Source organism: Strix uralensis, chromosome 7 (genome assembly GCF_047716275.1).
Source record: "Strix uralensis isolate ZFMK-TIS-50842 chromosome 7, bStrUra1, whole genome shotgun sequence".
Classification (NCBI taxonomy): Eukaryota; Metazoa; Chordata; class Aves; order Strigiformes; family Strigidae; genus Strix; species Strix uralensis.
This window is the reverse complement of record NC_133978.1, coordinates 27,268,349-27,295,633: the sequence shown is the minus strand read 5'-3', so window position 1 is coordinate 27,295,633 and position 27,285 is coordinate 27,268,349. Positions and strand designations below refer to the sequence as shown.

General features: G+C 47.7%; 1 protein-coding gene across 4 annotated transcripts in view; it reads right to left on the bottom strand.

Annotated features, from left to right (window-relative positions):
* Positions 1–5,156: 5,156 nt before the first annotated feature.
* Positions 5,157–27,285, bottom strand: part of ARMH3 (armadillo like helical domain containing 3) — a 132,891-nt gene continuing 110,762 nt past the window's right edge. For 2 of the 4 annotated variants that reach the window (XR_012629699.1, XM_074875118.1), the window contains exon 27: positions 13,401–13,519. Coding sequence is in view for 1 of the 4 variants with exons in the window: in XM_074875115.1 (XP_074731216.1) it covers positions 7,429–7,521; positions 13,403–13,519 (210 nt within the window). In the remaining 3 variants the exon portion in view is untranslated. Of the gene's footprint in view, positions 7,522–13,400; positions 13,520–27,285 lie in introns of those variants that run through there. The other 2 variants (XM_074875115.1, XR_012629700.1) reach the window with 2 other exon arrangements.

Sequence of the window (27,285 nt, the reverse complement as noted above, 5' to 3'; positions counted from 1 at the left end):
CCGGCAACGGCTCTGAGCCAGGGCGAGAGGGGCCGGGAGGTGCGCGCAGGGCCACGCTGCCCAGGGGGCTTGTTTGTCCCCAGGTCAGCGTGTGGCCGGCGCAGCCTTGTCGGGAGTAGCTGGGGAAGCGGACAAGTTTGGGGATGCTCCGGTGTTGCCCAGAGCACTGAATGCAGAGCCCCGCTGCAGGCAGAGCTCTGCCTGGCTGCCACCAGCCTCGTCCAGACCCAGGCTGGACCAGGCTGAGCCCACCCACAACCATCCCTGTTCCTCTCCAGGGCACCCACCCTGCAATATGGGGCCAATCCCTTTGGCTCATCCATGCCCCCAGCTCCCCACTGGGACCCCCTGCTGTGGGGGCAGCAGCCTGCTCTCTGCTGCTGCTGACGCACGTGTCCCCTCGGAGCCCAGCTGAAAACCCCAGGCTTGACACAGAGCCCAAGACGATCCCAAACTGCTCCCATCCGCAAAAGCAAAAATAGCCTGGAAAGGAGGCAGGAGTGCTGGGGTCCGCACCCCACTGGGCTGGGGTAGAGGGGTACGGGGAGCTCTCCCCCAGGCACGGGCCCTGCAAGACCTCTGCAAACAGCCCACTGCAGCTGTTATAGGGGGACAGGGAGAGGGAAAGATGCAATTTAACACTTCATTAGGTAACCACAAGGCATCGATCTGCCCTGCCAGCCCGTGTGTTGCCTAATTGCATACCTCCATTCTTATTAATTCTATCAGAAAAGCAGAGAGCGGGACTTGGGAGCCTGATCCTATCTTTAGGAAATTCTAAACAGAGATGTAATTGCCAAGTGCTCTAAATCACGGTGCTTTATCCACTGTTAACAGTATTTTAAAGCTGTGGTCATCAATAGCAGTCCTCAGGATATGGTCTCAGCAGATGCCATTAATCTTATTTTGGCTGTTGCCTGGTGCCTCTGGGCTCAGACTTACACTCGGCAGCGAGAAACAGCTCTGCTCCCTGGGCAGAGAGGGCTCCCAAGCAGCTCCCAGGCTGGGACACGGGATGCAGCACCCAGGGGCCGGTTCTGGGAGCAGAGGGCAGAAACGGGAGGTCCCGAAGCCGGCTTCACCTCTTGCAAAAATGCCAGCAAACAGCAACCATAGCTGGAGATGAGCAGCTTAGCACCAGGGGCTATTCTCCTCCCAGGGCCCAGGCAGCCCCCACCCAGAGGAGGGATGCTCGTGGCCGTGCAGTGGCTGTGGGGGGGCTCCAGGAGGAGAAAATGGCCTCACTCAGGAATAAAGCACAGTATCTACTACAACCGCAGAGGAAATGGATCTGGATGGCACGAGGCCTTAGATAAGCCTCTTGGTCTCTGCAGACCTGGGGTCCTGAGAACTGGGGGAGCTGCTACAGCAGACCAGCAGGTCCTGGGACACAGGCAGCTGGTGCAGACAGGGGAGGACAACTCCCAACTCCCACCCTGCAGAGACACATGGGTAGGTGGGAGCCTCTGGGAGATTCAGCTCTGGTGGGGGAATTTCAGCTGCTGAAAATCTTGCAAAGCTAGAGGAGGAACAGATGCCTGCAAGCTGCTGGGTGAGCCTTGTAAGCAGGAATGCTGCAGGAGAAAGGAAACCTCCTTTGTCAAATGCAAACCAGCAGGTGGGAGAAATCTGGGTGTGCAGGAGGGAGAAAGGACTTTGCATCACACTCTGCATCCTCGAAAGCTGGTCACCTGCCTCTGCCAATGCCTCCAGCAAGGAAGGACTCCCCAGCATAGCCCCACTGTTGGGTGGGCTGCAGGGGGCTTTGTGCCAACCCTGAATGTTTCTCTGCCACTTCCGTATGACAGATGCAAAATCTGGGTGAAGAAAAGCACTTGTTTTAGAGAGCAGAGACTGGACTGGAGCAGTCCTGGACTCAGGAGGTACCCCAAGTCTCACAAGCCCTCCCAGCATTATAAAACAGCTTGTAAGTGTTTGTGTGCTTAGTGTCTGTGGGCTCAGCTTTTATTTAAAGAGGAAACATATACTATTTCCAACCTTCATTTACACCATGCTGGATGCCACACCAGGGGCCCTTTCAGCAGCTCAGGTCTGCTATGAAATGGGTATGCATCTCTGTCGTGGGCAAGTTCATGCTGCAGACACGTGTCCTCCTGCTCTGCCAGGGCAAGGCCCTGTGCCTGAGCTCACCTCCATGGGAGGGCATGTCCATGCCGTGACTGTGGTCTCAGCTCACTGCTCCCTGCTGCCCATCCCATCCCCCTGGCCTGGCAATGGCCACAGCAGAGGGGCCAAAAGGAGAGTGCAGGGGCTGGGGTGACTTGCCGTGGGCTGGGAGAGCAACTGGCTTGGAGCTGCTGAGCAGGGCATGGCCACGGGTCATTAGAGCATCCTCGCCCCCCATATGCCACCAGGAGGGCCCTGGTTGAACCCTGGAGCAGAGGGACTCCAGCTAATTAGTCACTAATTGCTTTGGAGAGGAAATGAGCAAACCCCAACCTGTGCACACCTGTAGCAGCATGACCTGTGGGCCCTGGGACCCAGCCGGGGCTGCATGTCATGGAGAAATGGATGTCAAAGCAGAGCTGGAGAACCAGCCCAGCCCAGCCCAGAGGGCATCTGTCTCCCCGCAGCCTCCCCAGCCCCTTCCTGCCCCGAGGGCATCTGTCTCCCCGCAGCCTCCCCAGCCCCTTCCTGCCCCCACGGGACTCCTGGGAGCTCCCAGCCTCTGGCAGCAGCCTGGCAAGGCTCTGAGCTGCGCTGCAGTGAGCGGCAAGCCCGGCTCATTTAATCTATTCAATTGGATTCAATTTCCAGCCACATGATTCAATTATCCCTGAAGGGACAGCGCGGGAGAGCGGAGGCCATGGAGCATGGCCTGGCCCATGCTCCAGCAGCCACCAAGCTGGGAGAAGGGACCCTGTGTTTGTCCTGGCGCTCTGGGACATGCTGAGATGATGGGGGCTGCAGGGGAGCTCTGTTCTAGCAAGGAGAAGCAGGGGCTCGTCTGTGCACAAGCAAGGCCTTGAGTAATGTGTGGGTAGCTGTAGGGCAGAGGCTGGGGGAATCCCTGTCCTGAGCATCTCCCTTTGCAGTCAGTCACAACCCTGAGAGGTGACAGCCACTCTGGGTCAGACCTGAGGTCTGCAGCCCTGAGCACCTGCCAAGGGTGCCTTAAGATGCTTTAAAAAGACAACAGAAGGGAGGGAAGCATCCAGAGATGCTGCCTGTCCCATTTATTTGGGATCACCCCTCTGTTTGATCAGTGTCCCCCTGAGCTCACCCACACCATGCAGCAGTGGGGATAACTAGGGCTCTAACCAGCACAAAAGAGTCCCAGCAGCAGTCCCAGAGAAGGCCATATCCCACAGGCCTTGCAACAGCCCTTCTAGAGTCTCCTGGCCCAGACTTTCATCCATGATATACTTTTCTGTCTGCCCTCCCCTTGAAAGCATCAGCAAAGGCATTAATTAGCTTCCACTAGGGGAAAAGCCCATCTTATCCTGGCCCCTTTGAATGTCTGCAGCTCCCAAAGCTGGGCTTTACCCCCTTCCTTTCAGGTTACTGCAACAGTTCATCTGTCAAAAAAACTCCCATCACCTCCATGGGTCAAACTGCCGTCCAGTATGACCCTGCTCACCCCAACAAGTACCAAACAAGAAAACAGGGCACAGAAAACAGGAGATGAGAATAAATATCCATGAGGCATCGGTGCTGACACCGAGATGGAGAGCTGCTTGCGAGTGCCAAGAGCCAGCTGTAAATCTTATCACAGACGGCTGGCTGCGCACCAGCCCCAGCACACAGGATGGCAGCCGTGACTTGGCAGGGGTAGCAGCATCTCCCTCTGCCCGCCCTATGCTGGGCCGGGAGCTGGGCAGGATAGCGGCTGCATCCCGGGTGGGAAGCGTGGGGAGGCAGACGGAGCGCAGCGGGGCTGATCCCCTGTGCAAGCGCTGGCTAGGAGATAGCTGTCTGCAGGACAGCAAGCTTCTCCTCCCGATACCCACTGTGCGACAGCCTGGCAGGACCCCAGAGCAGGGGAAGAGTGTGGCAGGGAGAGAAAAGCACCTAAAGCGGCACCAGGACGTGCTCACATGGAGGGCAGCTCAATCCTACAGAGATACGGCCCCCACGCCACATGGGTGGGATCACAGCAGTAACAGCCGTGACAAGGAAGAGGATGAAGAGGCTTGCAGGTGGGCAAAGGTGCACCCTACCCTCTGGCCGCTGTACATGAGACTCAGCAGTCTGTTACTACCTGCTCCTGGCACCCCCGAGGAGCAGCCAACCCCCATCAACCTCCCATCAGTACCCTGTGCCCAAGGCACGGTGCCTCCTCTGACAACCCACAGCCCAGGCAGGGGAGACTCAGCTCCTGAGGAGCTGCCTCTCTCTCGAGTCTGCATGAAAAATAGGACCTGTAAGAGCTAAGGAAGAAGGGATGATACCAAAAATCACAGTGGCACTTACAAATCAATTTTTAATAACTCCCTCCAAAGTTTAGCTCAAACTCAATTTTTCTCCTCCAGAATTTGGTCATTATTTTGTAAAATATTTGTCTCCCTGCAGTGGCTGCCTAATTTAAAGGCAGCAATCTGATTTCTCCCCAAACTCCCCAAGCCTCAAAAACAGCTCTTCCAATAATAGACTGGGTTATGAATTAGATATAATAAAATACACACTCAACTGCTGAGATCAGATACGAGCAAGTTTGGGGCCAGCAGCCACATCCTGAAGTTGAATGTTAGAGTTAAATGACTCTGCTCAGTTCAAGCTGGCCTCAAAACCCAAGTAGTAGTAGGGTGTTTAACAAAACAGGCAAATCTGCAGCAGAATCTGCAAGCAGGAGTTTGCTGGCACCAGCAGCAGAGAGAGCATCATACCGTGCACAGGTACACCTCTGCATCCCTCGCTCACGGCGCTCGGCCTTGCTCGTGTTTTCCTCACTGGCAGCCTCAGGGGCGCATAAGAGGCAGAGGGCTGCTGGCTACTGGCCGGTACCTGCAGCCTGGACCAAGGAGGAGGCATCACTGAGCAGCACTACAACCTCCCTCTGCACAGGTAGGAAGCGCCCAAGGGCAAGCGACTGCCGTGCTGCAGCCAGTGTGCCACCAAATGGTGACAGGGCCACCCCCGTAACAAGTAACAACCCCACTCTCCCCTCTGTGAAGGACAAACTGCACACTCTGGCAGGCAGGGCTCTGCTATTTATTGAGCTCTAGGTTTGTATGTACATCCATTTACAGTGCTTGGTTTGGTGACAGCGTGACAAGAGGACGTGTGTCAGTCTTCTCCAGCTCAGCCTGGGATGAGGGCTGGCCTCAGGAGCTGCTCCTGGTCACAGCCTGGGTTCCTCAGCTCATCCCAGCAAGGGAGCGGCCCAGGGAAGACGAGACCTTCGACAGTTGAGCCCACAGTCAAAAGCTGAAAATCTTGGAGATTGCTGAGGCAGACTCATCCCCAACTCTCTCACCTATCTGTCTAGTCTCAGCCTAAGTGGGATCAGAGACAAGGAGGCATGTGGACAGCTGGGTGACTCAATGCTCTGACAGCAACTATGCTGGGGCTGCACCTCAAGGAAGCAACTCAAAAGCCCCCTTTAGAAGAAACTCCCCCACTCAGAGGCAAGATCATTTAGCAAGAGCTCCCCACACATACAGACAACAGTGCCCCGATGCACCTTTACTTATTTGCCACTGGAGAAGCTGCCTCCTTCTATGTGTCCTGGCCTGCTCTCAAGCAGAGTGATTTTATGGATCCTGCTTGCTCTCCCAAGCACCGTCCCTCTGACATGTATACATTCCCACACACTTGCATGGCAGGACAGCAAATAAGTGTCTGGCTTAGCTGAGAAAAGCCAGACAATTCCATGCCGAGGCAAAGCATCCTGTTGGGAGAAGCCAGTGCTTCCAAGGAAAATATACGGTCTTCATTGGGTGCTGTGCCCAGTGGGTGGCCAAGGACACAGCTTGCAGTTTCCCATACTCGTGGCAGGTAAAGATGAAACATTAACGCAATTAACACGTTAGCATGAATAAGCCTTGCCTAAAAATGGTAGTAAATGAGCATGACATTCACATCACTCACACTAACCTACGAGGCTAAGAGTGGGACTAGGCACTTTTTTTCAAAGAACAATTTTCTAGGAAAAAAAAAAAAGTGGATCTGGGATGTAAATAACTTCACTGCTTCAGTCAACCAAGTCAGGACAGATCCCAACATCACTGCTGGGAGCCAAAAATGCACGAGCAGGGAATGGGTGTTTATGCTTCGTATTCCTGAGTTGGCAGCCTGACACAGCACTCGGAACAGGCTCCGCCAGACCTGGGCACCTCTGAAACACTGGCTCTGGAGCAGAAAGGTCTGCCTGTGCCGCTGAGCATCATCCAGAGCTCTTCCTTAGGAAGTTCTCAGCAGACTGTTGCTGCAAGTCGCTTGGTGAAGACAGGAGGGCAAGTGAGAAAGTGAAGTAACTACTTCTTCAGCTGCATTTTAATTGCGTGCTACACACAAGGGAGGAACCAGGGACTTTGCATTCATGAAGCTCACCAGGCACTTGCAAACATGTGCAAGGCAGACGTTCCTGTGAGGAAGAGGAGGATTGTCGCAGTGCAGTCTCTGATGGGCAGTAAGGGAAGTGGGGAGATGGAGTCAGTCTGTCCTTTGCCCCTTGAAAATGGAATTTCTAAAAATGTTGCTCAACCTTAGAAACAGCAGAGATGGGCTGGACTACTGGAAGCAACAGTGACCCCAAGCAGAGCTGGTCTCCAGTTACAAAGTGCTCTGTTTGATGACCCATATTCTTGCATACTGGCTCAGACTGGACCCTGTAAGCTAGCAGCCTTGGAGGCAGAATTTCTCCTTCTCCAGTAATCCGACGCTTGGTTCAAGTGACACCTTCTGACGTCAGGAGCCAGCAGTGAGCAGGGCCTGCTCCTTGGGGAAACTGTTTCATACCCCAAAGTCATTCCCAGTGGGATGGTAGTGGGTTTGACCTACATTGTGGGAGGGCAGGTTGATGCAGGCTGATGGAAAAGAACAGCCCTCACCCGTAGAGCAGGCGAGCGATCTCAACCCAGAACTGTCTCACACAGCTGGACTGGTTTTATTATTTTGGTTGTGAGCTCTCCCCAGCTCTGCTACAAAGGTTTTCAGTGCATTTTCCCTGAGGCTGCGGAAAGAATCTCCCATTGCTATGTCACAGGAACAGCTGCCCACCCTCATGGCACCTCACAAAATTGCTTCCTCCTCCTCCTCCTTAACACACCGATCACCTCTCCTCAGCCCCAGTCCTGTTGAAACACATGCCTTGGGATCAAACACACAGCAGCAAGGCTCTCCCCTAAAAGAAATGCAGTCCCTTCTGCAGGCGGAAGGCAAGGGGTGACCGGCTGCAGATCTGTAGTGTCCCTGCCCAGACAGGCCCGTCTCTGGTCAGCCCTGTGCAGCAGCAGCGTCCCCGCTTCAAGAGATCGTAGAGAATTCCTTCAGCAGCAGCTCCTGGCTCAGCGTGTTGAAAGCAAGGTTCTTCCTCACATTGATGCTGATGGACCGAACCTGACAGAGACAAAACAAGATGTTTTAGCGAAGGGACTCTGCCTGGCTCCCCAGAGCATGGCAGCTTTGACACTGCAGACTTCCAGGTTCAGGATGAAACCGTTCTGCATGCTGTTATAGCCCCAGAGAACTTGCTGCAGCCAGTTCTCACTGAGACTCCAGTTTAGCAAGAAATCCCTGAGGATTAGCTGCTTCCTGGAATAACAGAAATGTCTATAATGACATCCCACCAAGGAGAGTAAATTCCAAATGAGGCAGGGATGGGAGAGGATGCTCTGTTTGGATGCATGTGTTTCCTGTTCTGGGGCAAAGTGATGGGGAATGTGAGCACTTCCAGGCTGCAACTGGAAGAGCATTTTCTACCACTGCCCGCTGGAGTGCCAGCCAGCATTCTCCTGAATGAATGCAGTGCCATGGCCTCTATCCTGCTCCAGAACCTGCAGAGCCGAAGATATGGAGTCAAGGAAAGGACAGAGGCCATGCTACTGTGCTGTAAACACAAATTATCACCCAAGCTGGCAGAAACCCATGGGTTCAGAGCCAGCTGTGTGTATTCTGTGCCGAGTGCCTCACACTTGAAGCTGGCTCACTAGCTGTCTCTGAAGAGGAGACACCTTTATCCCTCAATGATGCCCGGACTTCTGGTCACCCGCAGAGTCTGTGAAGAAGAGCTGGGCAGCCCTGTTGCCCAGCAGCTTCCCTTCCCCCTTCATGCCTGCAGACTCCTTGGCCGAACACGCAGGCCCCAGACTGGGCTCAGTCTCAGCTGCACTCAGCAACAAGAAAACAAAGTCAAACATCATCTGTGTCAGCCACTGTGCAGCAGTGACAGAAAGCAAAACTGACACAAGCTCATCCAAACAACGGGATTACAGTTCCCAGAGAGTCAGAGCCTGTGATAATAAGGTTGTTGCTGACCTGGTTAGTGCTTTGTGCTTTTTAAAAACACTGGGGGATGAATTATATAGAAGCAGAACAAGGAATGCAACACTGCGGGGCTGGAAGAGCAAGTTAGCAGTGTTTATACTGCCGAGGGTTCCACTTGCTGCCCTCGTAAGAAAAAAAGAGGAGAAAGGCAGAAAGCTCCCCAAAAGGAAGAATGTGTAAGAGTGAGAAGCAAACCAAAACATAGAAGGTTAACAGAGAAAGCCATGAAATGAACCCCAGTGAGCCCCATTGCACAGACCCGAACAACCCGAGCAAGCTAGCAAAGCTGTCTACACACAGACAGAATATTTAAGTTTTATGGCGTCTGCAGAAACCACAAACTCTCCTTTATCAGGATGCTTGGCAGAGAACCCATGCATCTTTATTCCCTTGGAGCACCCCCTCACCTCTCTTCTCTGGTGTCTTTTGACTTAGTCCATACTGAAATAGTTTGAGATCATGTCTTGTAAGATAACCGCAGGTTATAGCCTATGTTAAACACCACTGCAAGTGGTCTCCAGAACACTGGGTTTGCACTGGGCCATCTCCCTGCCAGGAGACAGGAGCCCCACGGACAGGATTTGCTCCCAGTCCTACAGAGCGCTCCCCACCGCAGCGATCCAGTCAGTTCTGACAAGCAGGGAACAACATGGCTAAACAGATGTGGAGAGTCCTCTGGCCTGGGGAATGTCACTGCCTGCAGAAAAGGGGCAGATGTCACATGTAGTGTAAGCCAGCACCCTTATTCTGACTAGAGTGGGTCCCAGCAACAGAAAGAACAAGCAGAAATTGAGGCCAGGAACTGCTCTCAGGGGCCAGGTACCAGCAGAAGATGCCCAACTTGCGCACACATCAAGGTCTCCAAGAGGGATGCAGCAGCAGCCTCTACAAGCCCAGAACGGGTGGCCAGACTGGCAGGTCATGAGAACACAGGGCTTAGCAGAAATTGTAGCTATGGGGTAGAGCACAAGAAATTAAGCCTGTTTAGTTTGCAAAGAGGTTTAGGAGGAATAGAGCAAACACTCTACATTATGTAAAATGAGGTCAGAAAGAGAACAGTGAGTAATATTTCTCTGGCTCCCCAGGGATGGGGCAAGAATACTCAGCTTAATTTAAGACAAAGAAGATTTACACAGAAAAAGAGGAAATACTTTTAAACCTATGGGTTGTGAAGCAGTGGAGTAGATCACCTGGGGCCAGTGCAGAGCTGATTTCACTTAAAGACACTTTCAGGTTTCAAGAAGAGCTTAGACACAAACTTTGGTCAAGATGGACTTAGATCTGCTTTAACACAAGTTGGGGAGAGGAGTGGGCATGATAACAACACACAAGATGACTCTGATGTTTCTAAAAATCTGTGCCCAGCATTTCTTGTGCTGTGAGAAAGCAGGCAGCTCTGAGCCAACCAGCTTAAAAGGTAAGAATAGCTCAAATTAGAGTTAAATCAAGTTATCTCCAGCTCCAGGGCTCAGCACAGGGAGCCAGAGCTCATCTCCCTTTTGGGGTTGGAAGACCAGACAGTGACACAGGGAGGTGTCAGCCTGTAACAAGGATAAACTTCAGAAGCTTCCTGCAGTCTGGCTGAGCTGCTCAGTCCATGAGGCTACGCTCCAAGACTCCTCCTAGCTGGTGGTGCAGTGGGCAGCCCAGGCCTGGCTGCCAGCCTGGAAGCTACCAGAACTATCTGGAGTGGCTTATACAAGGGCCAAAACCAGCCTCAGAAAGTAAGCTCAGAGCTTTAAAATTCATTCTGCAAGGAAGTAAAAGCAGAGCACGTGTCCTCTCTTGCTTCTATATGGAGCATGCTGGAGCACGCTAGGGCCAGAAGAGCTTTTAAAGTTGTTTTTCCCTATTAGCAGCTTGGATCACATTTAACCCACAGACTTTGAAGAAATGGGAAACACACGAAATGCTGACATTACCTGGAGAACAATGAGCAAATGAAAGAATGGATGAAGTGGTGGCATTAACCACGTGAGGAAAACATTCAGTTCTAGTTTTGTGTCATTACAGCTGGACGTGTGTGACATTGTACAGTCCTATTTCTCAGCAAGTCCCATCAATTAAACTTATTTCAAATCAACAAGCAGCTCTTAAGAAATTTGTACAATGGGAGGGAGGTTTACACTGACTACTACATCTAATTAAAAGTCAAATTAGTGTAATTTCCCCTGCAGAAATCAATCCTTAATCAGACTATTTTGAGACTACGCTGAAGCCTATCCAACTGCAAAAACAGTGAATATTTTGGAAAGATGCTGAATCTCTTTCCACACTTCCTCCAGCTGCAATGCGAGGGTCCAAAGCTCACATCCACACCATTCATTCTATCAAAGCAGCACAGGCCTCAAATGACATCCCTGAGGGTTCAAAGGAAAAGAAATAAAAAGTGTTACAAAACTTCCTAACTTCCTTCCTCTAGCCCCTCAAAGGCAGCACAACAGGCCAGAAAACCCAGTTGACTCTGCACATCACCTTCCACCACAATGTGGCTGCAGTATCGCAGGCCTTTGAAAGCTTCTTTGAAAAGGAAATGGGAGAAGAAAGCAGACTTTTCTTTGGGATTAGCAAGAAAGAGCAGCACTGAGGCAAAGCCAGAGAAGTGAAGCAGTGCATTAGCAGAGCACGTCAAAGGAGTGAGAACAAGATTTCTAAGCATAAAGGAGCCAAGAGAACGGCTTGGGGAAGTTTCTGCTCACCCACTTAATGGGAGCACAGAGAGATGAAAAGGCAGCTGAAAAGGAAAATGGCTCCTGCGTGTCATTCCCCACCAAGAAGGATTTGCTGTAATGCCTAATCACACAGATAAAGACAAGAAAAACAGGCAGAATCTGGAAAGAATTATTTGCAAACAGATCCTGTTCAGGAAGACCTGATGGGACCAGCATGAGTTTGGAAACCATACTGGAAACCTGTAGTTCATCACCAGCCCTGCTCCTTTGGCAGAATCCACAAAGAATATTGCAGCAACTTCACTCTGCAAGCCTCAGCAGTTAAACTGAGGGTAGGGGGATATTATCCAACATCAGACCAGCGACAGAAGCCGAAGTAAAGACTTGGAAGTCTCGCAAAAAGGAAGCCAAGTACCTGATTTGAAGAGGATATGGGGAGGACAGGGCAGACTAGGGCCTTTTTGATGAGTTGTTCGAACAATTAACAAAGCCATCAGTTACTGTGCACCTAGAGGGAAAAACAGCGTGGAGGATGGGAGGCCAGCTGGGTTTGCTGAAGACAAATCATAACATATCAGGTTGATTTCCTGCTGTGTTGAGGGAACAGCTTAATGGAATGCAGGGGATTTTCTCTAGCTGTGAGTAAAGAACATTTAATAGGGTCCCAATTCTCAGGGCATCTAGAGAAATGTGGATTAAACAGATTCACAACTGGGTCAAATCAGCACATTTAGGCAGTAATTATTCAGGCTTTCATATGCTCTTGAGGAGAGGGTCCCAGGGGTACCTGGACAGGCAGTTTTCAGAAAGAAACTGAGGAGGGACTGGTTATGCTAAACAGATTCTTAAATGATACAAAATTGGGATTTTGAAAGAAAAAAAATTGGGCTAGCAAGAAAAAAATTTTAGCTGAAGTGTTTTGTAGCTGTGATCATCTTAGGACTGAGAATGTCATTTTAATCAATTGGCATGATCAACCTGAGCTTCTGCCAGGCCAAGTGGAAAGTGGGGCATGCAGGAAGCAGAGCAGTCATGTGGCCAAGAGGCTGGGGAAGGAGATGCTGGCTGAGGAGGGCAGGAGCCCTTGGGACAGAACAGATGTCAACAGAAACATGAATGCATCTTATTTCCAGGGTACAGTAATAGGAGAAGCCTGTGTCACAGGAAGGCTATGGCCAAATTTCTTTGCATGTATTCCAGATATGGTATCAAACAGCAGGTCAGAGACAAAAACAGGCACAAAAGAGCACAGAGAAATGGCACGAAAGTGACTGCAAGTGTTTTTGCCCATATACTACTCCATGGCAGTGCTGGAATGACCCAAAAAACATTAAAAAGCATTCTGTAGAAGGAAGCAAAACCAATTCAGGCATGCTTGCTCTGGAGCAGAGTAGACAGAGGGAGGCATAACATTCCCAAACTCATGCAGACTCGTGACGGAGTGGGCAGGCATCAATTACTCATCAATCAGCAAGGACAGAGCTGGGAGAGGGAATCAGCTCCCAAACTGGTGGAGAAAGCTGCCAGAGTTAGAGATCTCTCCCTTCGCTGAAGCTGTAATGATTCAAAAGTGAGGAAAACCAGGCTCCCCTCAGATACCAGCCACTACAAAAACATTGCCTCCCTGGTGATGCAGCTGTCGGACAAAAAAATGTTGTGAGCAGGGTGAGTAAGCTGGCTTGCTGAAGAATGTAACTACCAACCCAAATTATTTGGACTCAGTTTTTTCTTCACTATATTATGTTTGTGGAGCTTCCTACCATTAGTCTTCTCCTCTGACAAGGAGACATTTCTAGGGAATGCCTTTGCTTTCTTTGCTTGGGAACCCTATTTTATGAGTGATGGAGGAAAGCAATGAGCAGGCACGTGTTTCACCAGCACCACATATTCTGCTCAGTCCCATCCTTTGTAGTCCCCTTAACAACAGCAAAAAGGCTAAGTTGCTCTGCGTGATAAACCCAAGGTAGGAGCAGTCTTCTCCTCCACCATGCAAATTTACCACCACAAAGCACAGTGGATCCCCACGGCAGAAGGGACAGACTGACTGACCGGTTGCTGGCCTGAGCAGCCTGGTGGTTTCTCCTCAGCCATGTATCGCAGCAGACAGCTTTCAGATCTGTTGAGACCTGCAGTGTCTGTTCAGATCCTATTCCTGTCCCATCTTTGGAGGCAGCCCAATGGAGTAACAGGGCTGCTCAGCTATACTCCAAATGCTACTGCCCAGGCCGTAAGCAAAGACTTTGGAAAAGGGTTGTTGGTTCTGCAGAATCAAGGCAGCTTACCAGCTCTTTGAAGAAGGCGGCCTCTTTATGCTGCTCCGAGTAGCGCTCATACTGGTCCAGTCCGTCCTGCAGCTTCAGGGTCAGTGTGTCGTAGTTGGAGCGCACCACTTCCAAAACCTACCAGAGACAGCCAGACACAGCAGAGGAGTCAGCATCCACAGCTGCCTCAGCATAGGAGGCACAAGGCTGAGATAGATCACAGCTCTGGCACCTGTTTTTGCAACATACATGGCTTTAACAGCCAATATTTGGCTCATGACTAACAACACGGAGGTGGGCACTAAAGTCTGCCTAATGCCAATAAGGAACAGCCCTCAAATTTACAGATTTTCTCCATTCATGAGAACAGTGGATGAGCCTATATCTATGACAGCAGCAGTTTTCCAAATACTATTATGTCACCAGGAGAAGTGGACCTGATCTCATTAAATTAAGCTGCTAATTACCACGTGTACACCCAAATGTAACACAGTAGGCACCATGCAAACACAGGTTTGCCTGACCCCATGGTCCTTCCAACACTAGGCTTCACCAGCACGCCTCCCTCCTGGCTTGCTAATCATCATTCATAATCTGCTAAACCACCAGCTTCTAGAGCTGCTCAGGTCAGCTTCCACACAGAGCACTGCACTTCTCTCCTGATAGTGTCTGTCAGAAGTTTGTTCCTAAGAGAAGACCAACTCGGGTACAGACTCTGGTTTTGGAAACGGATGGAAATACAAATCCAGGTCTTCCTGCCCAGGAGATATTTTATTATCTGTCTTCACTGCAACCAAAACACTCCAGCTTATATTACTGCCTTATTCTGCTCCCAGCACTGGGCTATACTTGCAAATTCATAGTTACACATCTCTTTCCTATTGAACTATTCATTTTCCTAACTAGGGAACACCAAGAGGGACTCCCACAATGCTTTTTAGCTTCAAAGCATTGCATGGACAAACACATTCCTCAAAACATTTGTGAGATGGTAAGTAACAATAATCTTCCTACCAGGAACCATATAGCTCAGCACTCCTGGGCAAAACATATGCTTGAAACAATTCTCTTAAACAGTGAACCTCTTTCTTAGGCTGTTACCATTTGATCTGAGAGCTAAACAGAATGTCAACATCTGGGGTTTGCATTACAGCAGCCTCTGTACATGAAAAGCCTCAGCCAGGAGGACTACATAGTATAAGGTGCAAAGGGAGAAGACTGTGCCCCAAGGCATCACAACTCAGAAAAGATCCTAAGAAAAGCATTGCAGAGGATTTAAGACAACAGTGACCAGAACACTAAGGAACGCTTCTACTTCTCTTGTCCTCCCAACAATGTAAACACTAGGTCACTTTTAGGCAGCTGGCAGCTCCTGCCCTTTACAGGACTGAATCATGTCCTTATATGCTTTGCTCTAGGAAACCTAGACTTGCTTAGGGTTCCTTCAAAAGCTTGCTTCCCCCAAGCTTCGCATGTGGCAGAGACACTAATGCAACCGCCTAGAAGCAGGCTAGGGCCTGAGGTGGCAGAAGCCACAGGAAATCATCCAAATGAGGACTGGGGGCAAAAAAGGGTCTTGGAAGTGGTTTCCAGGTGAGATGGTCACACAGCAGAGTCTCTCTGCAGCTCAGATGTCCTCCAGCATTGCAGAGGCAAGCCATGGGTAGGAATCAGCATTTTGCAACATTTTTTAAGAACAGCCTGTCAGTGTCCTGCTGCTCCAAGAGCATGCAGCCTCCTCTCCAGGACTCATTTCTAATGCTGTCTGTCAGCTCTACTGGCAGACAGAAAGAACCGCCTGCAATGACAGCCATCTCCAAATTCAGTCTGGCCTTCTTGTTCCTGTGTGCAGAAGCTGTGAGAAGTATCACAGAGCCAAGAGCAACAATCAAAGAAATCCACCTGGGTACGGGAATAACTTTCTCTGGGATGCAACTATCCGCTAGGGATGGAGAATAATAGTATAATGCACGTTCTTCTGAGCAATAAAGAATCTAGCCGTCTGCATGAATCAGAGGGTTATACTCCAGTCCACCTGAGGAAGCCAAGCTGACTAAGATTAATAAACTGCAGGGCAGAAACCTTGTTTGAAAGGTGAGGAGCAGAACAGGCTTCTGAGTGGAGGTATCTTACCCAGGGCTACCCCACTCCCCAGAAACCTTCCCCCTGGGCGCCTCTTCACTCCCCCGTGCCCCCATATGCCCAGCCATGCGAGGTGCCACACAGGTGTGCCCAGACAATGGATGTAAACATTTCCCCACAAAGAATTAGGCTTCCTCCTTGCTAGCTCTCAGTAGAGATCTCTTCAGATACTCAACAGAGGCATCCTCAAACCACAGTAAGGATTAATAAACTCCAAGGGCACCAGCGAGCTCTGTAAGCAGCATCCTTTAAATCAGCTCTCCTGTGTCACCTTTGAAAGGCAGCTAAGAACTCAGTTTGATACTCTAGGAAGAGGACAGGGAAGGAACAAGAGGCCCCAAAGTCTCTACTGTGTTACCCACTACTTATCATAATCTCTGCAGCGAACTAGAGATCAACTTATCCCTTTAGCTATGTATTTTCATTGGCTTCCACTCCTTATTCCCTTTAATTATGAAATGGAACTTAAAAAGAAAGGCTAAGTTAAAAATAAACAGCTTCTCCTCACTGCCTGATAATTTCCCTTTCTTGCTGCTGTAAAAATGATACGTGGGATCTGAGAGAAACCCACTCACAGATCATTTTACTTCATACCTTATAATGGATAGGAACTGTTACTGAGATTAGGACCTGCCATCCTTGAGACGATTTCATCTGCTCTTTAAAATGCAGCTGCTAGACAAAGAAGAGGTTAAAGAGCAGCAGAAGGTATTAAGAACATCTAACTGAACATTTGAAAGGCATCAGCTTTCTACACAGATGACAAGAACTCACATGCTCTGTGTAACAGAAGACTGTGTGTTAGCATCCTTCTCCCTTCTTACACCCTGCTTTGACTTTTGCTCAGGAAAACTACTGCAGGAAGAACGCCCTTTCGCATTAAACACACAAGTTCTGCACCTTTCTGTCAGGTACAAAAGAACTAGAAGAATTTAATTTTGAGATTAAAGCATTTCTTCTTACAAGGTCTTGTCCAACCTGGTCTTCCCAGAAGCCTCTACAGAAGACTAGAAAACATGAATTCCAAGATGTTGAAGTATGAATAGCTTAAAAGAAGGAACTTTCAGCTGGACTGTTCCACACAGATTTTAAATAGTCATTCAGTTTTTTAAAATCTCACAAGCAGCTGGAAGAACACTATTTCTAGTGTCAGGCAAAGATAGAGGAAAATAGACTGTAGCTGATTTCCAAGGAGCTTGATGCAACACTCCTCAGATGGCAAGGATAAACATGCAGGGTAAGCGCATGCTTTACTGAATCTTTGCAGTGGAAAAAAATTAAATGAGAGTCACAACCTAAGTATCTTTTTGTAGGTTACCTTAGGGGGATCAGAGTCTTAAAAAAGCAATATGACAGAACTGAGCAATTCAGACATGGTCAATACAAGAAAAGTGAAGGCTGCTGAATTCCCTTCCTGCAGTTACCTGTATCAGCCCTAGAGGCTACACTCGCTCATTTACTCCACTGCAACAAACCAGAAGTCAGTGGAGCTGCACCACTGTAATTTAAAGATAATCTGCCATCAAATTAACCCTGTGCCCCACCACTCACTCACTGACTGCTTTCCAGAAGTTCCAGAGAAATGTTAGCAATTCAGGTCCCTGCATACGTATCTCCAAACCAACCTCTGAGGAGCTGCTGTGAACAGCAAGTGCTTTCTGTGACACTCAGATTTCAGCTCCCTCCTGCAGCTACAACTGCCCATGCCCCATAACTCTCCTTCCTCAGTAACACCAACAACCTGTGAGTACAGGCACCCCTTCAGGTTACATAGCAGGGTGACTGGCTTCCAACGGAGGGGCTGATGTGGGGCTCAGCTCTCTGCAGAATCCCACCTGTGCCATGCCACTGCACCCAGACGAACAAGATTATTTCAGTTTTGGACTCCTTACTTTGCTGCAGCCACCAGCTTACTGCTCCCTTGCAAACTGGATGGACAACCTCCAAAGGGTCAGTGGACTCCTGTGGACACAAGCTCTGCAATCAGTTCCCCCCGAATCAACTGCCCCTGCCTTGAAATTTTCTGCACCCAAAACAGATCATGTTTTGCTGTACCATTCTCTACACGGAGGCTCCTTCCTTACTGCACCAGAGCTGTTCCTCCAACTCATCCTCAACAAGAGCTGACTCGCTGCATTGCTCCAGGAGAGACTAGACCTTCTGGAAGAGCCTGTCCTAGGGAAACAAGGGGATTACATGCAGCAGTCTCTGATCCCCATCCTGCCCAGGAGAATGCAGCCGCTCTTAGCAGCAAAGCCAGAGAACGAGCTGCACCAGCAATGAAATTTGATGGGCAACGTGCAGAACTAGGGCCAGTCTATCTGTCAGACATGGTATGCTTCACTGCTTAGTAACTTTTTAACCTGCAGAATCTTTCATCATCTGCAACTGCAGTCTCTGCCTTACTAGAACATAAAATTAAGAGAGCGCCACCAATTCACACCACTCAGCAAAGGACCTGGTGGTGGGTAGGTTCTGGAAAGCATGCATGGATAATGACAGAAAAATAAAGGAAAAACAGAAGCAAGAGGAAAGCAAGGTCTCTACACTGTCTTTTTAATCAGCGCAGGAAAGAACAAGAATGCAATCAGTCAGCATCAGCAGTACCTTGCTAAAGCCTCTCCATGCCTGCAAGATAGTCATTAGCTACCACGACACAGAAGCAGTTGGAAAAGAACTGACTGAATGATCTCACATCAAGCAAAAGGCAAAAAAACCCAAACCCAACAACTCCATGCAGCTCACAATGCTGGGATGAGGGCTGTTCTCCAGATCAGACCTAGCAAGCCCTTACAGAACGGAAAAGCCGGGCACTTCTGTCCCAGCTCTCCCGTGCTGGAGGATGGAGCCGCCAGTCTATGGGGCATGTAATGCCAACCGCTCACCAGCGCTACTGCACAGACATGGCATAGGGGCCAAGGGCAGCTGGGGATAGACAAACATGCCTTCCGTCCTCTCTGAAGAGGTGGTGGAGTGCCTGTCACTGCCTGGGCAGTACCACAGAGGGAATTACGGCAGACCCACCTCCAAAACCCAGGCAAAGCCCGAGATACCACAAGCAAACCCAGCGTTCTGTCCCCTCAACTCAGAGGACGGAGGCTGTAGGAAGAGACATCACGGTTTCCCTATTCTAGTAGAAGCCTGATGTGCATTTTCAACTGGAGTTCTCAAACTGGTTTGCTTACTCCAGGTTTAGTACAAATTTTCCCCTTTTTTCCCCTCACTAATCTCCACGAGTAACTCAGTCCCCGAGTGTTTCTCCTAGTGAATTCAACTGAATAGCAACATTTCTCATTGTAATGAAAAGGCTGATGCCAACTGGACTACGAAGAGGCTATTGCTTCTCCATAATAAAGTGCCAGATAATTGACATAAATTTTACAGTAGCATCTTCTAATTAATATGGAAAAAGATTTTTTTTTTTTCCATATGGCAACACACTTCTCACAGAGCAACTTAAAAGTTGCTGATGCAGGCTGGAGTCTTTGCTGGAATTAATCCCCAGAAGTGCCAAAGACAAAGTACCGAACTAAATAATTAGAAGTTAAATAAAAACACACACACAGAGCTACCACATTTCCCAACAGACTCTGCCCAGACCCCAGCTGCACTCGTCTCCTTCTCCCTTTCCTCTTTCACTGTCTGCAGAAGCCAAATTCATAGAGAGGATCCACTAAAGACTGTCAGTGCTACACACATGTGCTGGAAGCAGCTGCCATCCACACTGGCTTCAGGAAAAGCACCCACCCTAGGACAAGCAGCAGCACAGAGCTTTTGTCTGACCCAATACTACCTTACCTTTGCAGCTGCCATGGAGCTAAATGCAGTGCTGATGCTTCAACACCATCCCTCACCCTCAAGCTGATCAAGCCATGTGTATTAATTCCTTGTTCATGAATGCTAAGAGGAAGAGGAGGAGGACGTTGCTATGACAGTCTAACAACTCAGACTCCCAAGATATGCTGCGAGTACAGCACACACCTATGGATCCAGAGGATGCAGAGTGGGCCTGGTACACACAGTGGGAAAGACAAAGATCTGGGCTTGAGATGCAAGTGTAGTCAATGCCACATAAATGCAAGATACGCAGCACACCGTCATTCCTGCTCCAGTGCCCCAGATCTCCTGCATCAAGCAGCTGCTGGTTGTACTACATGCAGGTGAAGGACCTATGGGCCTCTCTTGCTGCAGGCTGAGAGCATGAGACTGCTCAAACTAAGCCTATAAAACAGCCTCCACCAGTTCATTCAGCTATCACTCTCAGAGTAGGAAGCAGCACCCCATCTGCCCTGAGGGCAGGAAAAATTCCTGGGAGGAGGATTTTTCCAATAGTAAAAGGCTCAGCTAGCCTAAAAGATTAAGTGAAAGCACCCAAGGACAAATTTCTCCTCTGAGGTATGAAACAGGACTGCACTGATGCAGAATGCATCAGCAATGCTGGGCAGTAAGACACAAAAGGTCTGTCTAGGTCATAGCGGGTAGAAAAGGCCTGCAGAGGTGGGCGCAGCTGCCCATGAACCCCACATGGCACTGGGCCATGAATACATGCTCCAGTCCTGGCTGCGGAGAAACAAAAGCTGATGGGACTCACGGGACTCTCTTGAGTGCGGTGAGCTGGACAGATAGACAAGACTGAGCAGCACACAGCAAAGATGAGTGAGCCAGGAGACAGGGAGAGAAGGTGTCTCACCCTGCTTTCCATTGCTAAAGCAAGTGCAGGGAGCCCTTGCACACAGTTCCCACCAGGTTACTCAGACACTTCCAGATACTTTTTAGTTTGTGTTCGCCAATCTTGCTCTGCTCAGCTCACTGAGCGTTAGCCAGGACACACTGTGAGTAGGAACCCGATAGTGAACAGTCTTTGCCCATCATTCGTCCTTCATCCTTGCCAGTCACTCCTGCTGTGTTCACTGCACTACTCTGTGCCCAGCCAGACAGGAGGAAAGACTGACTCTCCACGTACCAAATCCTTCCTAAGGACTGCTTTTATACATTTGCACTTGGGTGGTATTGAAATCCAGGCCTTGCCACTTTTCTACACAAGGCAAAAGGTTTTGATCCTACATAAAAGATTATTATTATTATTTTACTTAGTAACATCAAGGAGGGACATTTCACACCCCCTTTTCCTCACCTCAACATAGAGCCATTCTGTTGGGCTCAGATGATATACAGTAGCTCAGATGATTCTTCAATGATCTCCCAGAGATCTGTGATCTTTAAAGGAACAGCCTACAAAGTTGACAGTCTATATCCATGGAGTGGGAGGGTTTGGTTACAGTCTTTCTCCTCTGCCCACAGGTGCCTCTTCTAAAGATAAATAATTTATAAACTCACTTAGAAAATTACTGTTATTCTCTGAACTCTACTAGCAGAAATGACATTCTGTTTTGGGACAAGAGTTACCTGCTCCAGAAATGTTTAAAAACCACAATCCATCAGAAGCCTAAGGTGTGGAAAAGACCGGTGAGGAAAGACTCACTGATCCAACCAATATGGAAATCACACAGCTTTCAGAAACATCCCAAAGCCAAAACTGTTATCCGACCCCACCCAGAAGCAGCTGTAAATGCACAATGCAGTGCCCATTCCAAGCTCTCATGGGACAGGACTTCATACCAAGGTTCAACAGTTACTTTAAGAAGCAGAAAGGCTGCAAAGTAGGACAAAGGCAAGTAGTGACAGAGACACATGGTCACAGAGACCAGCTATGTGCACAGCTTGCAGAGGACTTAATTTGTGAGAAGTATAGACAAATATAAGATATTAATGTTGTTGATAACCCTTGACAACCCTGTGTAGCCATCACTAGGGCTAGGGAGTCCTGTGCTAAGAGCATGACACCCTCTGAGCTCCAGGAGTTGGGTAGCTGGAAGCCTGCTCACCTCACCAGAAAGCCTATGCCATGAACACTTTTACTACAAAGTAATTTCAAGAAGTCATGTCTACATACACGACAACTTCCATACACATTAAATGCTCAACCCATTTGGGTTTGGAGCACAAGGAGCAAAAATGCACTTCGCCTCACACTGCTTTTTCTCAAGACCAATCTGCTTTTCTCAGTTTCAAAGACAGTCAGTGGGTTTATACCAATCTACATATCCCACTTGGCACATAGAACCTGGCACTCTCTGTGGGACCCTGGGCACTTTTTCCCAGACAGCCGGGATAGGCTCTCGAGAAGAAATACAGGAGGCAATTCTGTGTCATTCAAGGGAGGAAAATGGGTTCAGCGGGTTTCTGCCAAGAGAACGAACATCCACGTACTGCACAAAGCTGGCACTTTCAAAGCCCAGGCAGGGAAAAAGAAGCCAAAGATCCTGAAACAAATCATATGAAAAATTATCAATTAATAAAATAAGCACCCTCCAGAGCAGACTTTTAGATGTGGATGGGGAGATCTGCCAGAAACTGAATGAGGTCCACTAAGCTTGCTTGTGAGGAGGGCAGGCAGCATAAGGAAGGCCAGGACGATGGCAGGAGCATAAAACCCTGAGATAGATAGATTCGCTATTTTGGAGTTACAGCCCATTTTGGAGTTGTGAACCCTTATCTCCAGCTGGTGGCATTTATGAAAACATTTCTCACTGCTAGGTACGTAAGAGCACTTGCAATTCTGCCAAGGCTTGAAATGCACTGCAGATAGCTATGGACCGGACCGTTAATTTTTTTATTTCCCCATTGTGCTTACAATTAACTTAAGTGCTGAAATGTGATGGGCTGTTCCAAGAGAAGCTTTTTATCTACCAGCTGCATTCTAGCACAGCAGTAAATCAACTGCTGTCACCAAAACATCAGACAAGAGGACGAGAGCATCCTTATGTGCATATTACCCGTTCAGCCTAAGTGGCTAACCAGCATTCAGCAAATGAGTGCTGTGATTTGTGCACAACCTTTGGTGCAATTTTCTATTTACAGAGGACCTTGTCCTCCTGAACACGGAGAAAAAAATAATCAGCAGCAGCTCTCCAGCACCAGTTAACTGACCAAAGTAAGACCAGACCTTGGTGCCCAAAACAAGATAAAAGAGTTTAAGTCATGAGCTGTTGCTCCAGTCAAACTCAGAAGCCAGGACGTACAAAGCTGTTACAGAAATCAAAGACAACTACAAGAATCTAAAAAACAGTAGCTGAAGATCTTAAGAAAAGGTCTGAAATAAAAATTTTCTAGGGCCAGCAGCCAGAAAGCATCCTGGCAAATGTTGAAACTCAAATACACAACTTTCAGTTCAGATTGTCTTGATGGAGTGACAACAGGATACTTGATGTACACCAGAGGAAACTCATTCCTAGTAAAGAAATTCAAATTTGCCCAGAAGACAGGTGGCTAAGGAATAAGGCTGTCTAGAGAACAGCTTAATACAAGGTATGCAACAAAACCTTTCCATTCAATCAAACCCCAACGGAAGCAAGTAGACTGATCCAGTTCGAAGAAACCAAAACCTAATTGTGCCCAAGGGAAAAACAATGGGGAGGCTTAGTCTGGTTATGGTCTAATCAAACATCTGCAGTCACAGGAGGTTTCTGGAACTATGTCACCTGGTCAGGTTCACAGGTATCAGTAGAGGATCCAAGAGTGTTTGTGCTCCTCACACAGCCACCAAGGACTTCTACAAGTTATAATGATTACAGACTGACTTAGAAAAAAACCAAACAAAACTCACCAGGACTCTGACTTGAAGATCAAGAGGAATGAAAGGAGAACACAGACACTCCAAAAAGCTATGGAGCTCACCACGCATTTGGGGTTTATTTTTTTTCTTGTTCTTTTACAGCAACTAGCTAACAAACGGCCTCCACAAATGCTAGTAGTACAGCCCTGGGTCTGGCACTTGCTGAGAAAAAGTAGATGCTAATCTAGCTCATTACTGGGTTTGGGGTTTTTTTTAATGATCAGAAATCTTGTTAAACTTGGTTTGCACAACATGCATAAATTTAATTAAAGGAAGCTGCAAAACTAAATAACAATACTCTAAAAAACTGGTGACAGACCAAGCGGATGCCGTATATTTAAAGTAAGTCAAAACAATACAGGACATACAGAGAAACACTCAGCTAGAATTGGGAAAGGTATGCATTTGGAGGTGCAAAGCTTAGAAGGATCAGTTCCATGGCTCCTACTTACATTTAAGCAATTAAATAGTGACAATAGAAGGCCAGCTATTAATCGCTTAATGGAAGTGACAGAAGGGAATAATTCAGTGGCCTGAGAAGATGCAATGAACAAGAAAGAGGAAATCCAGAGCTCACCTGCCTAACTGACCACACGCAGAAAATGAACTCTAGACCATTCTAAAACAAAGAAAACAAGAACTTTTGAATACAAGCAAGAAGTCTGGAGAGCCAAGAAATCAGATGAGCAAATAACTGTTTGACTATCTGTACCAATTTGTTGTTCTACAGTACCTTCTCTGAAATAAGGGCACTGGCATCAATATACAAGATTTAAAACATAGGTTGGACTTACACAGTGACAACACAATACTCCTGCTTTTTTTTTGTTCTCGCTCTAATAATTTCTAATTCTCTGTTTGCCTTTCTGACCACTGTTGAGCCTTGGCCAGCATTTTCAGGCTTATCACAGTGACTCCAAGAGTCCTTTCCTGCATGGCAATATCTAGCAGACTTTCCTAAAGACTCTAAGAGACTTACAAATTCAATCTACAAAAATGCCTTCTAAAGATACAGCCCAAAAGAAATAGAAGATCTGCAGTCAATTGGTTAGCTACAAATAGGTGTAGCTACAAATAGCTAGAAAAACTGTAGTAGCAGTATGCTAAGGTAGCTAGCTAATAAGGAAAGGTGGGCATTGCTTGGAAGTTTGTATGACTCAACCCATATAAAAGTTGTAGCTATCCAGGCTTTTGCAAATCTGGAGTTGGAACAGACAACTATAAGCTGTTGGATGATCCTTATAAACAGAAAATCCTGTAGTGAAAAGGGAACTTCAGTTGCAAAATGTCTGCTCTAAGGCTGCAGTTCCAAAAGTGGTTTAAGTTGATCTAAGCTAAGCACAGGCCACTTAAACTGCAATACAAAGTCTGGAGTTCCTCCTTCAAAGGCATTTACTGCAGAAACAAGACATTCTAATATGCAGCTCAGAAGTCTCTTCATTCTGGACACAAGCACTGAGGATGCTGATGACCAGGAACAGTACTGACATCAGGAGTAACTGAGAAGGTAAGACGGAGCAGAGATGACTGTCCCCTAAATACTGAGAATGCAGCTGTGCAAGCTACGTTTATAAGAATTATGACAGTGACGAATTTCTTACCAAGACAATGGGATCAAATCTGTCCCAACTAAGACTCTTCACAAGCCCCAGACACACTTGTGAATCCTACTCTAATCTGCATTGCACAGCTGGAGGAAAAGGAAAGAACAAAGTCTGTGATGAGGGCAGAAAGCAGAGAACCAAATAATTTCTATTTCGACGTGCTGAAGGATTGAAGCTTGTTAACATTTTAATTTGTTAAATTATCCCCTTTTGTGCTGTTGGAATGTGTCATTCTTTTTGAACTCCATCTGGGCAATGACCAGAGCTGAAGCAGAATGAGACCGTTTATGCTTGGAAGCATTCACGACCAGCACAGAAAATGTCTTTTGACTGTATAAACAGAGCTGCTTAAAGTTGACTGCTACGTTAATTCAAAAGGAACATTTAAATGGCTGTTGGGACAGCTGGAAACACAGAGGCTACTATCCAAGATAATACTAGCAAGGGACACTTCTTGACTGAAATGGAGATGTGCAGGATAGCTGGCCAGCAGACAGTCAGCAAGGTGAATCTGACAGGGAGCAGAGACTTGGGCATGGACCACACACACAGAAAACAGGTCAGAGGCTTCCGAGAAATCAAATGGTCTGTCACTTATTACTGCTCTTCTCAGGGAAATAAGTCCATATGCATTCTCCGAAATAAACACAGAGGCACCAAAAGCTGTTGACACTCAGTTATTTCTAGTCGTTTCTCCTCATACCTAACAGAAGCAATTAGGGCCCAAGAGAATAGCTATGTCTCTCAAGAAGGATTCCTGCCACAGTTAAGTGTCATCCTGCAATCCAAAGATATTTGGAGGACAAAAAGGGCTTGTGTGCCTGGGAACTTAGTGTTTATCCCTGCTACATTTGTTCCACTTATATCCTTAAAGCATCAGACCTACCACCTTTTCAGCACCAGCTTTTTCACAATTCGGATGCTCCCAGCAACAACCCCAAAACACTACAGGAGACAAGTCCCTTCAGAATGTATGGCTGAGAAGAGACCGAAAGAGAGGCATCTTACCTCTAGGAGAGTGATGGTATTATCTTCACAGAGGTTCAGATGCTGGATGGGCAGGAAGGACATGACACAAAGTGGAGGTTTATTGCTAATGGGCCAGATAAGATTATTGTGTTGGCTGTATGCCCACCATTGACATTCAAGGAAAAGGTGACTTGTGCTGGCACTGGACCCATTCTCTCCAAAGGATGAGGAGAACATAACTTATGCTTCTTTTTCAAAGTACCTTTAGCTGTTGAATCCTCAAGTTGAGCTAATCAGTACGCAGAGCAGCAAGCTGGAGAACTACTTGTCCACAATGCCTGCCCTCTGAATCAAAAACAGGCACTCTTTGCTGTCACAGCTCTAAACTGAACCTGCTGGCTACAGACATGGGATGTATTTGTACATACAGCACTACTGAAGACTTAGGCAAAGATGATGCCACTTTCTTAGGGATAAGAAGTTGATCACCAAGGCTTCCAGTTTCTAAATTTCTGTTTTGCCATGTTCCCAGATAAGTACCTGCAGGATCTGTAATGGAAATATCATCTCCACAGTAATTTCTGCAGTGCTTGGAGGACACCATTGTTCTACATTCTAAAAATCCCCATGTGAGGATTTAGTGCTCCCAAGTGCCTCTTGGACATCAAACATTTTCAAAGCTATTAGCTCTGATGGGTTTTTGAATAAGACTCAGGGAAGCCACTCACTCAGTATTTCTCATAAGAAAAAGGTAGCTCTGACCTGGTAGAATAAAAATTACTGAGAAGGAGGAGGAGGAAGAGCCCACACAGCCCACGTTCTCTGCAAGCAAGGAAATGAGATTTGATTTACTCCATGATTCTGAGGTGTGTTCAATTTCACATTGCATTTCTACTGCATAAATTCAGCTTGGCTGAGCAATGTCCCCATTAGAGACTGTCCAAAGCAATATAAGGTGATCCGCACAATGATCTTTGAAGTTGAAGATTCAAAACCTTGGTGAGGTGGGGGTTTTTTAGCATATTTTTACATGTGCAACCCACAAACCTGTGTCTTCCAAAAAGTTAGAGGAAAACAATATAAAAAAGCAATTAGATACAGTGCATACACAATTCCTTATTGTTGCCAATTAATCTATTTATTTATTTAGCTCACTGGTTAAATTTCCTCTTACTACACAGCAGAGAACAACTCTGTGTCTATGATTTCCATGATTCAAAGGGATTAGATGACAAGCAGAAGTCACCCACTAAAAGGACTTAAGGGCTTCAGTTCAGGGATTAATAACTCAGCTGCTTCTTCTCCAGATTTTAAACCCATTAATTTGTACTGCATCAGCTGGTAGTTTTATTTGCACAACTATTTTTGTTTTAATGGGAATCTTAAACTCTGCTCTTTCCAAAACGCTGCTGCATTGCCCTCTTGGTATTATTCTCACATCTGAATTTTTGACTATATTTAAAAAGGACTTCATGCTTGCTTAGCAAATTTCTTAAGAAACTGCACCTTATATT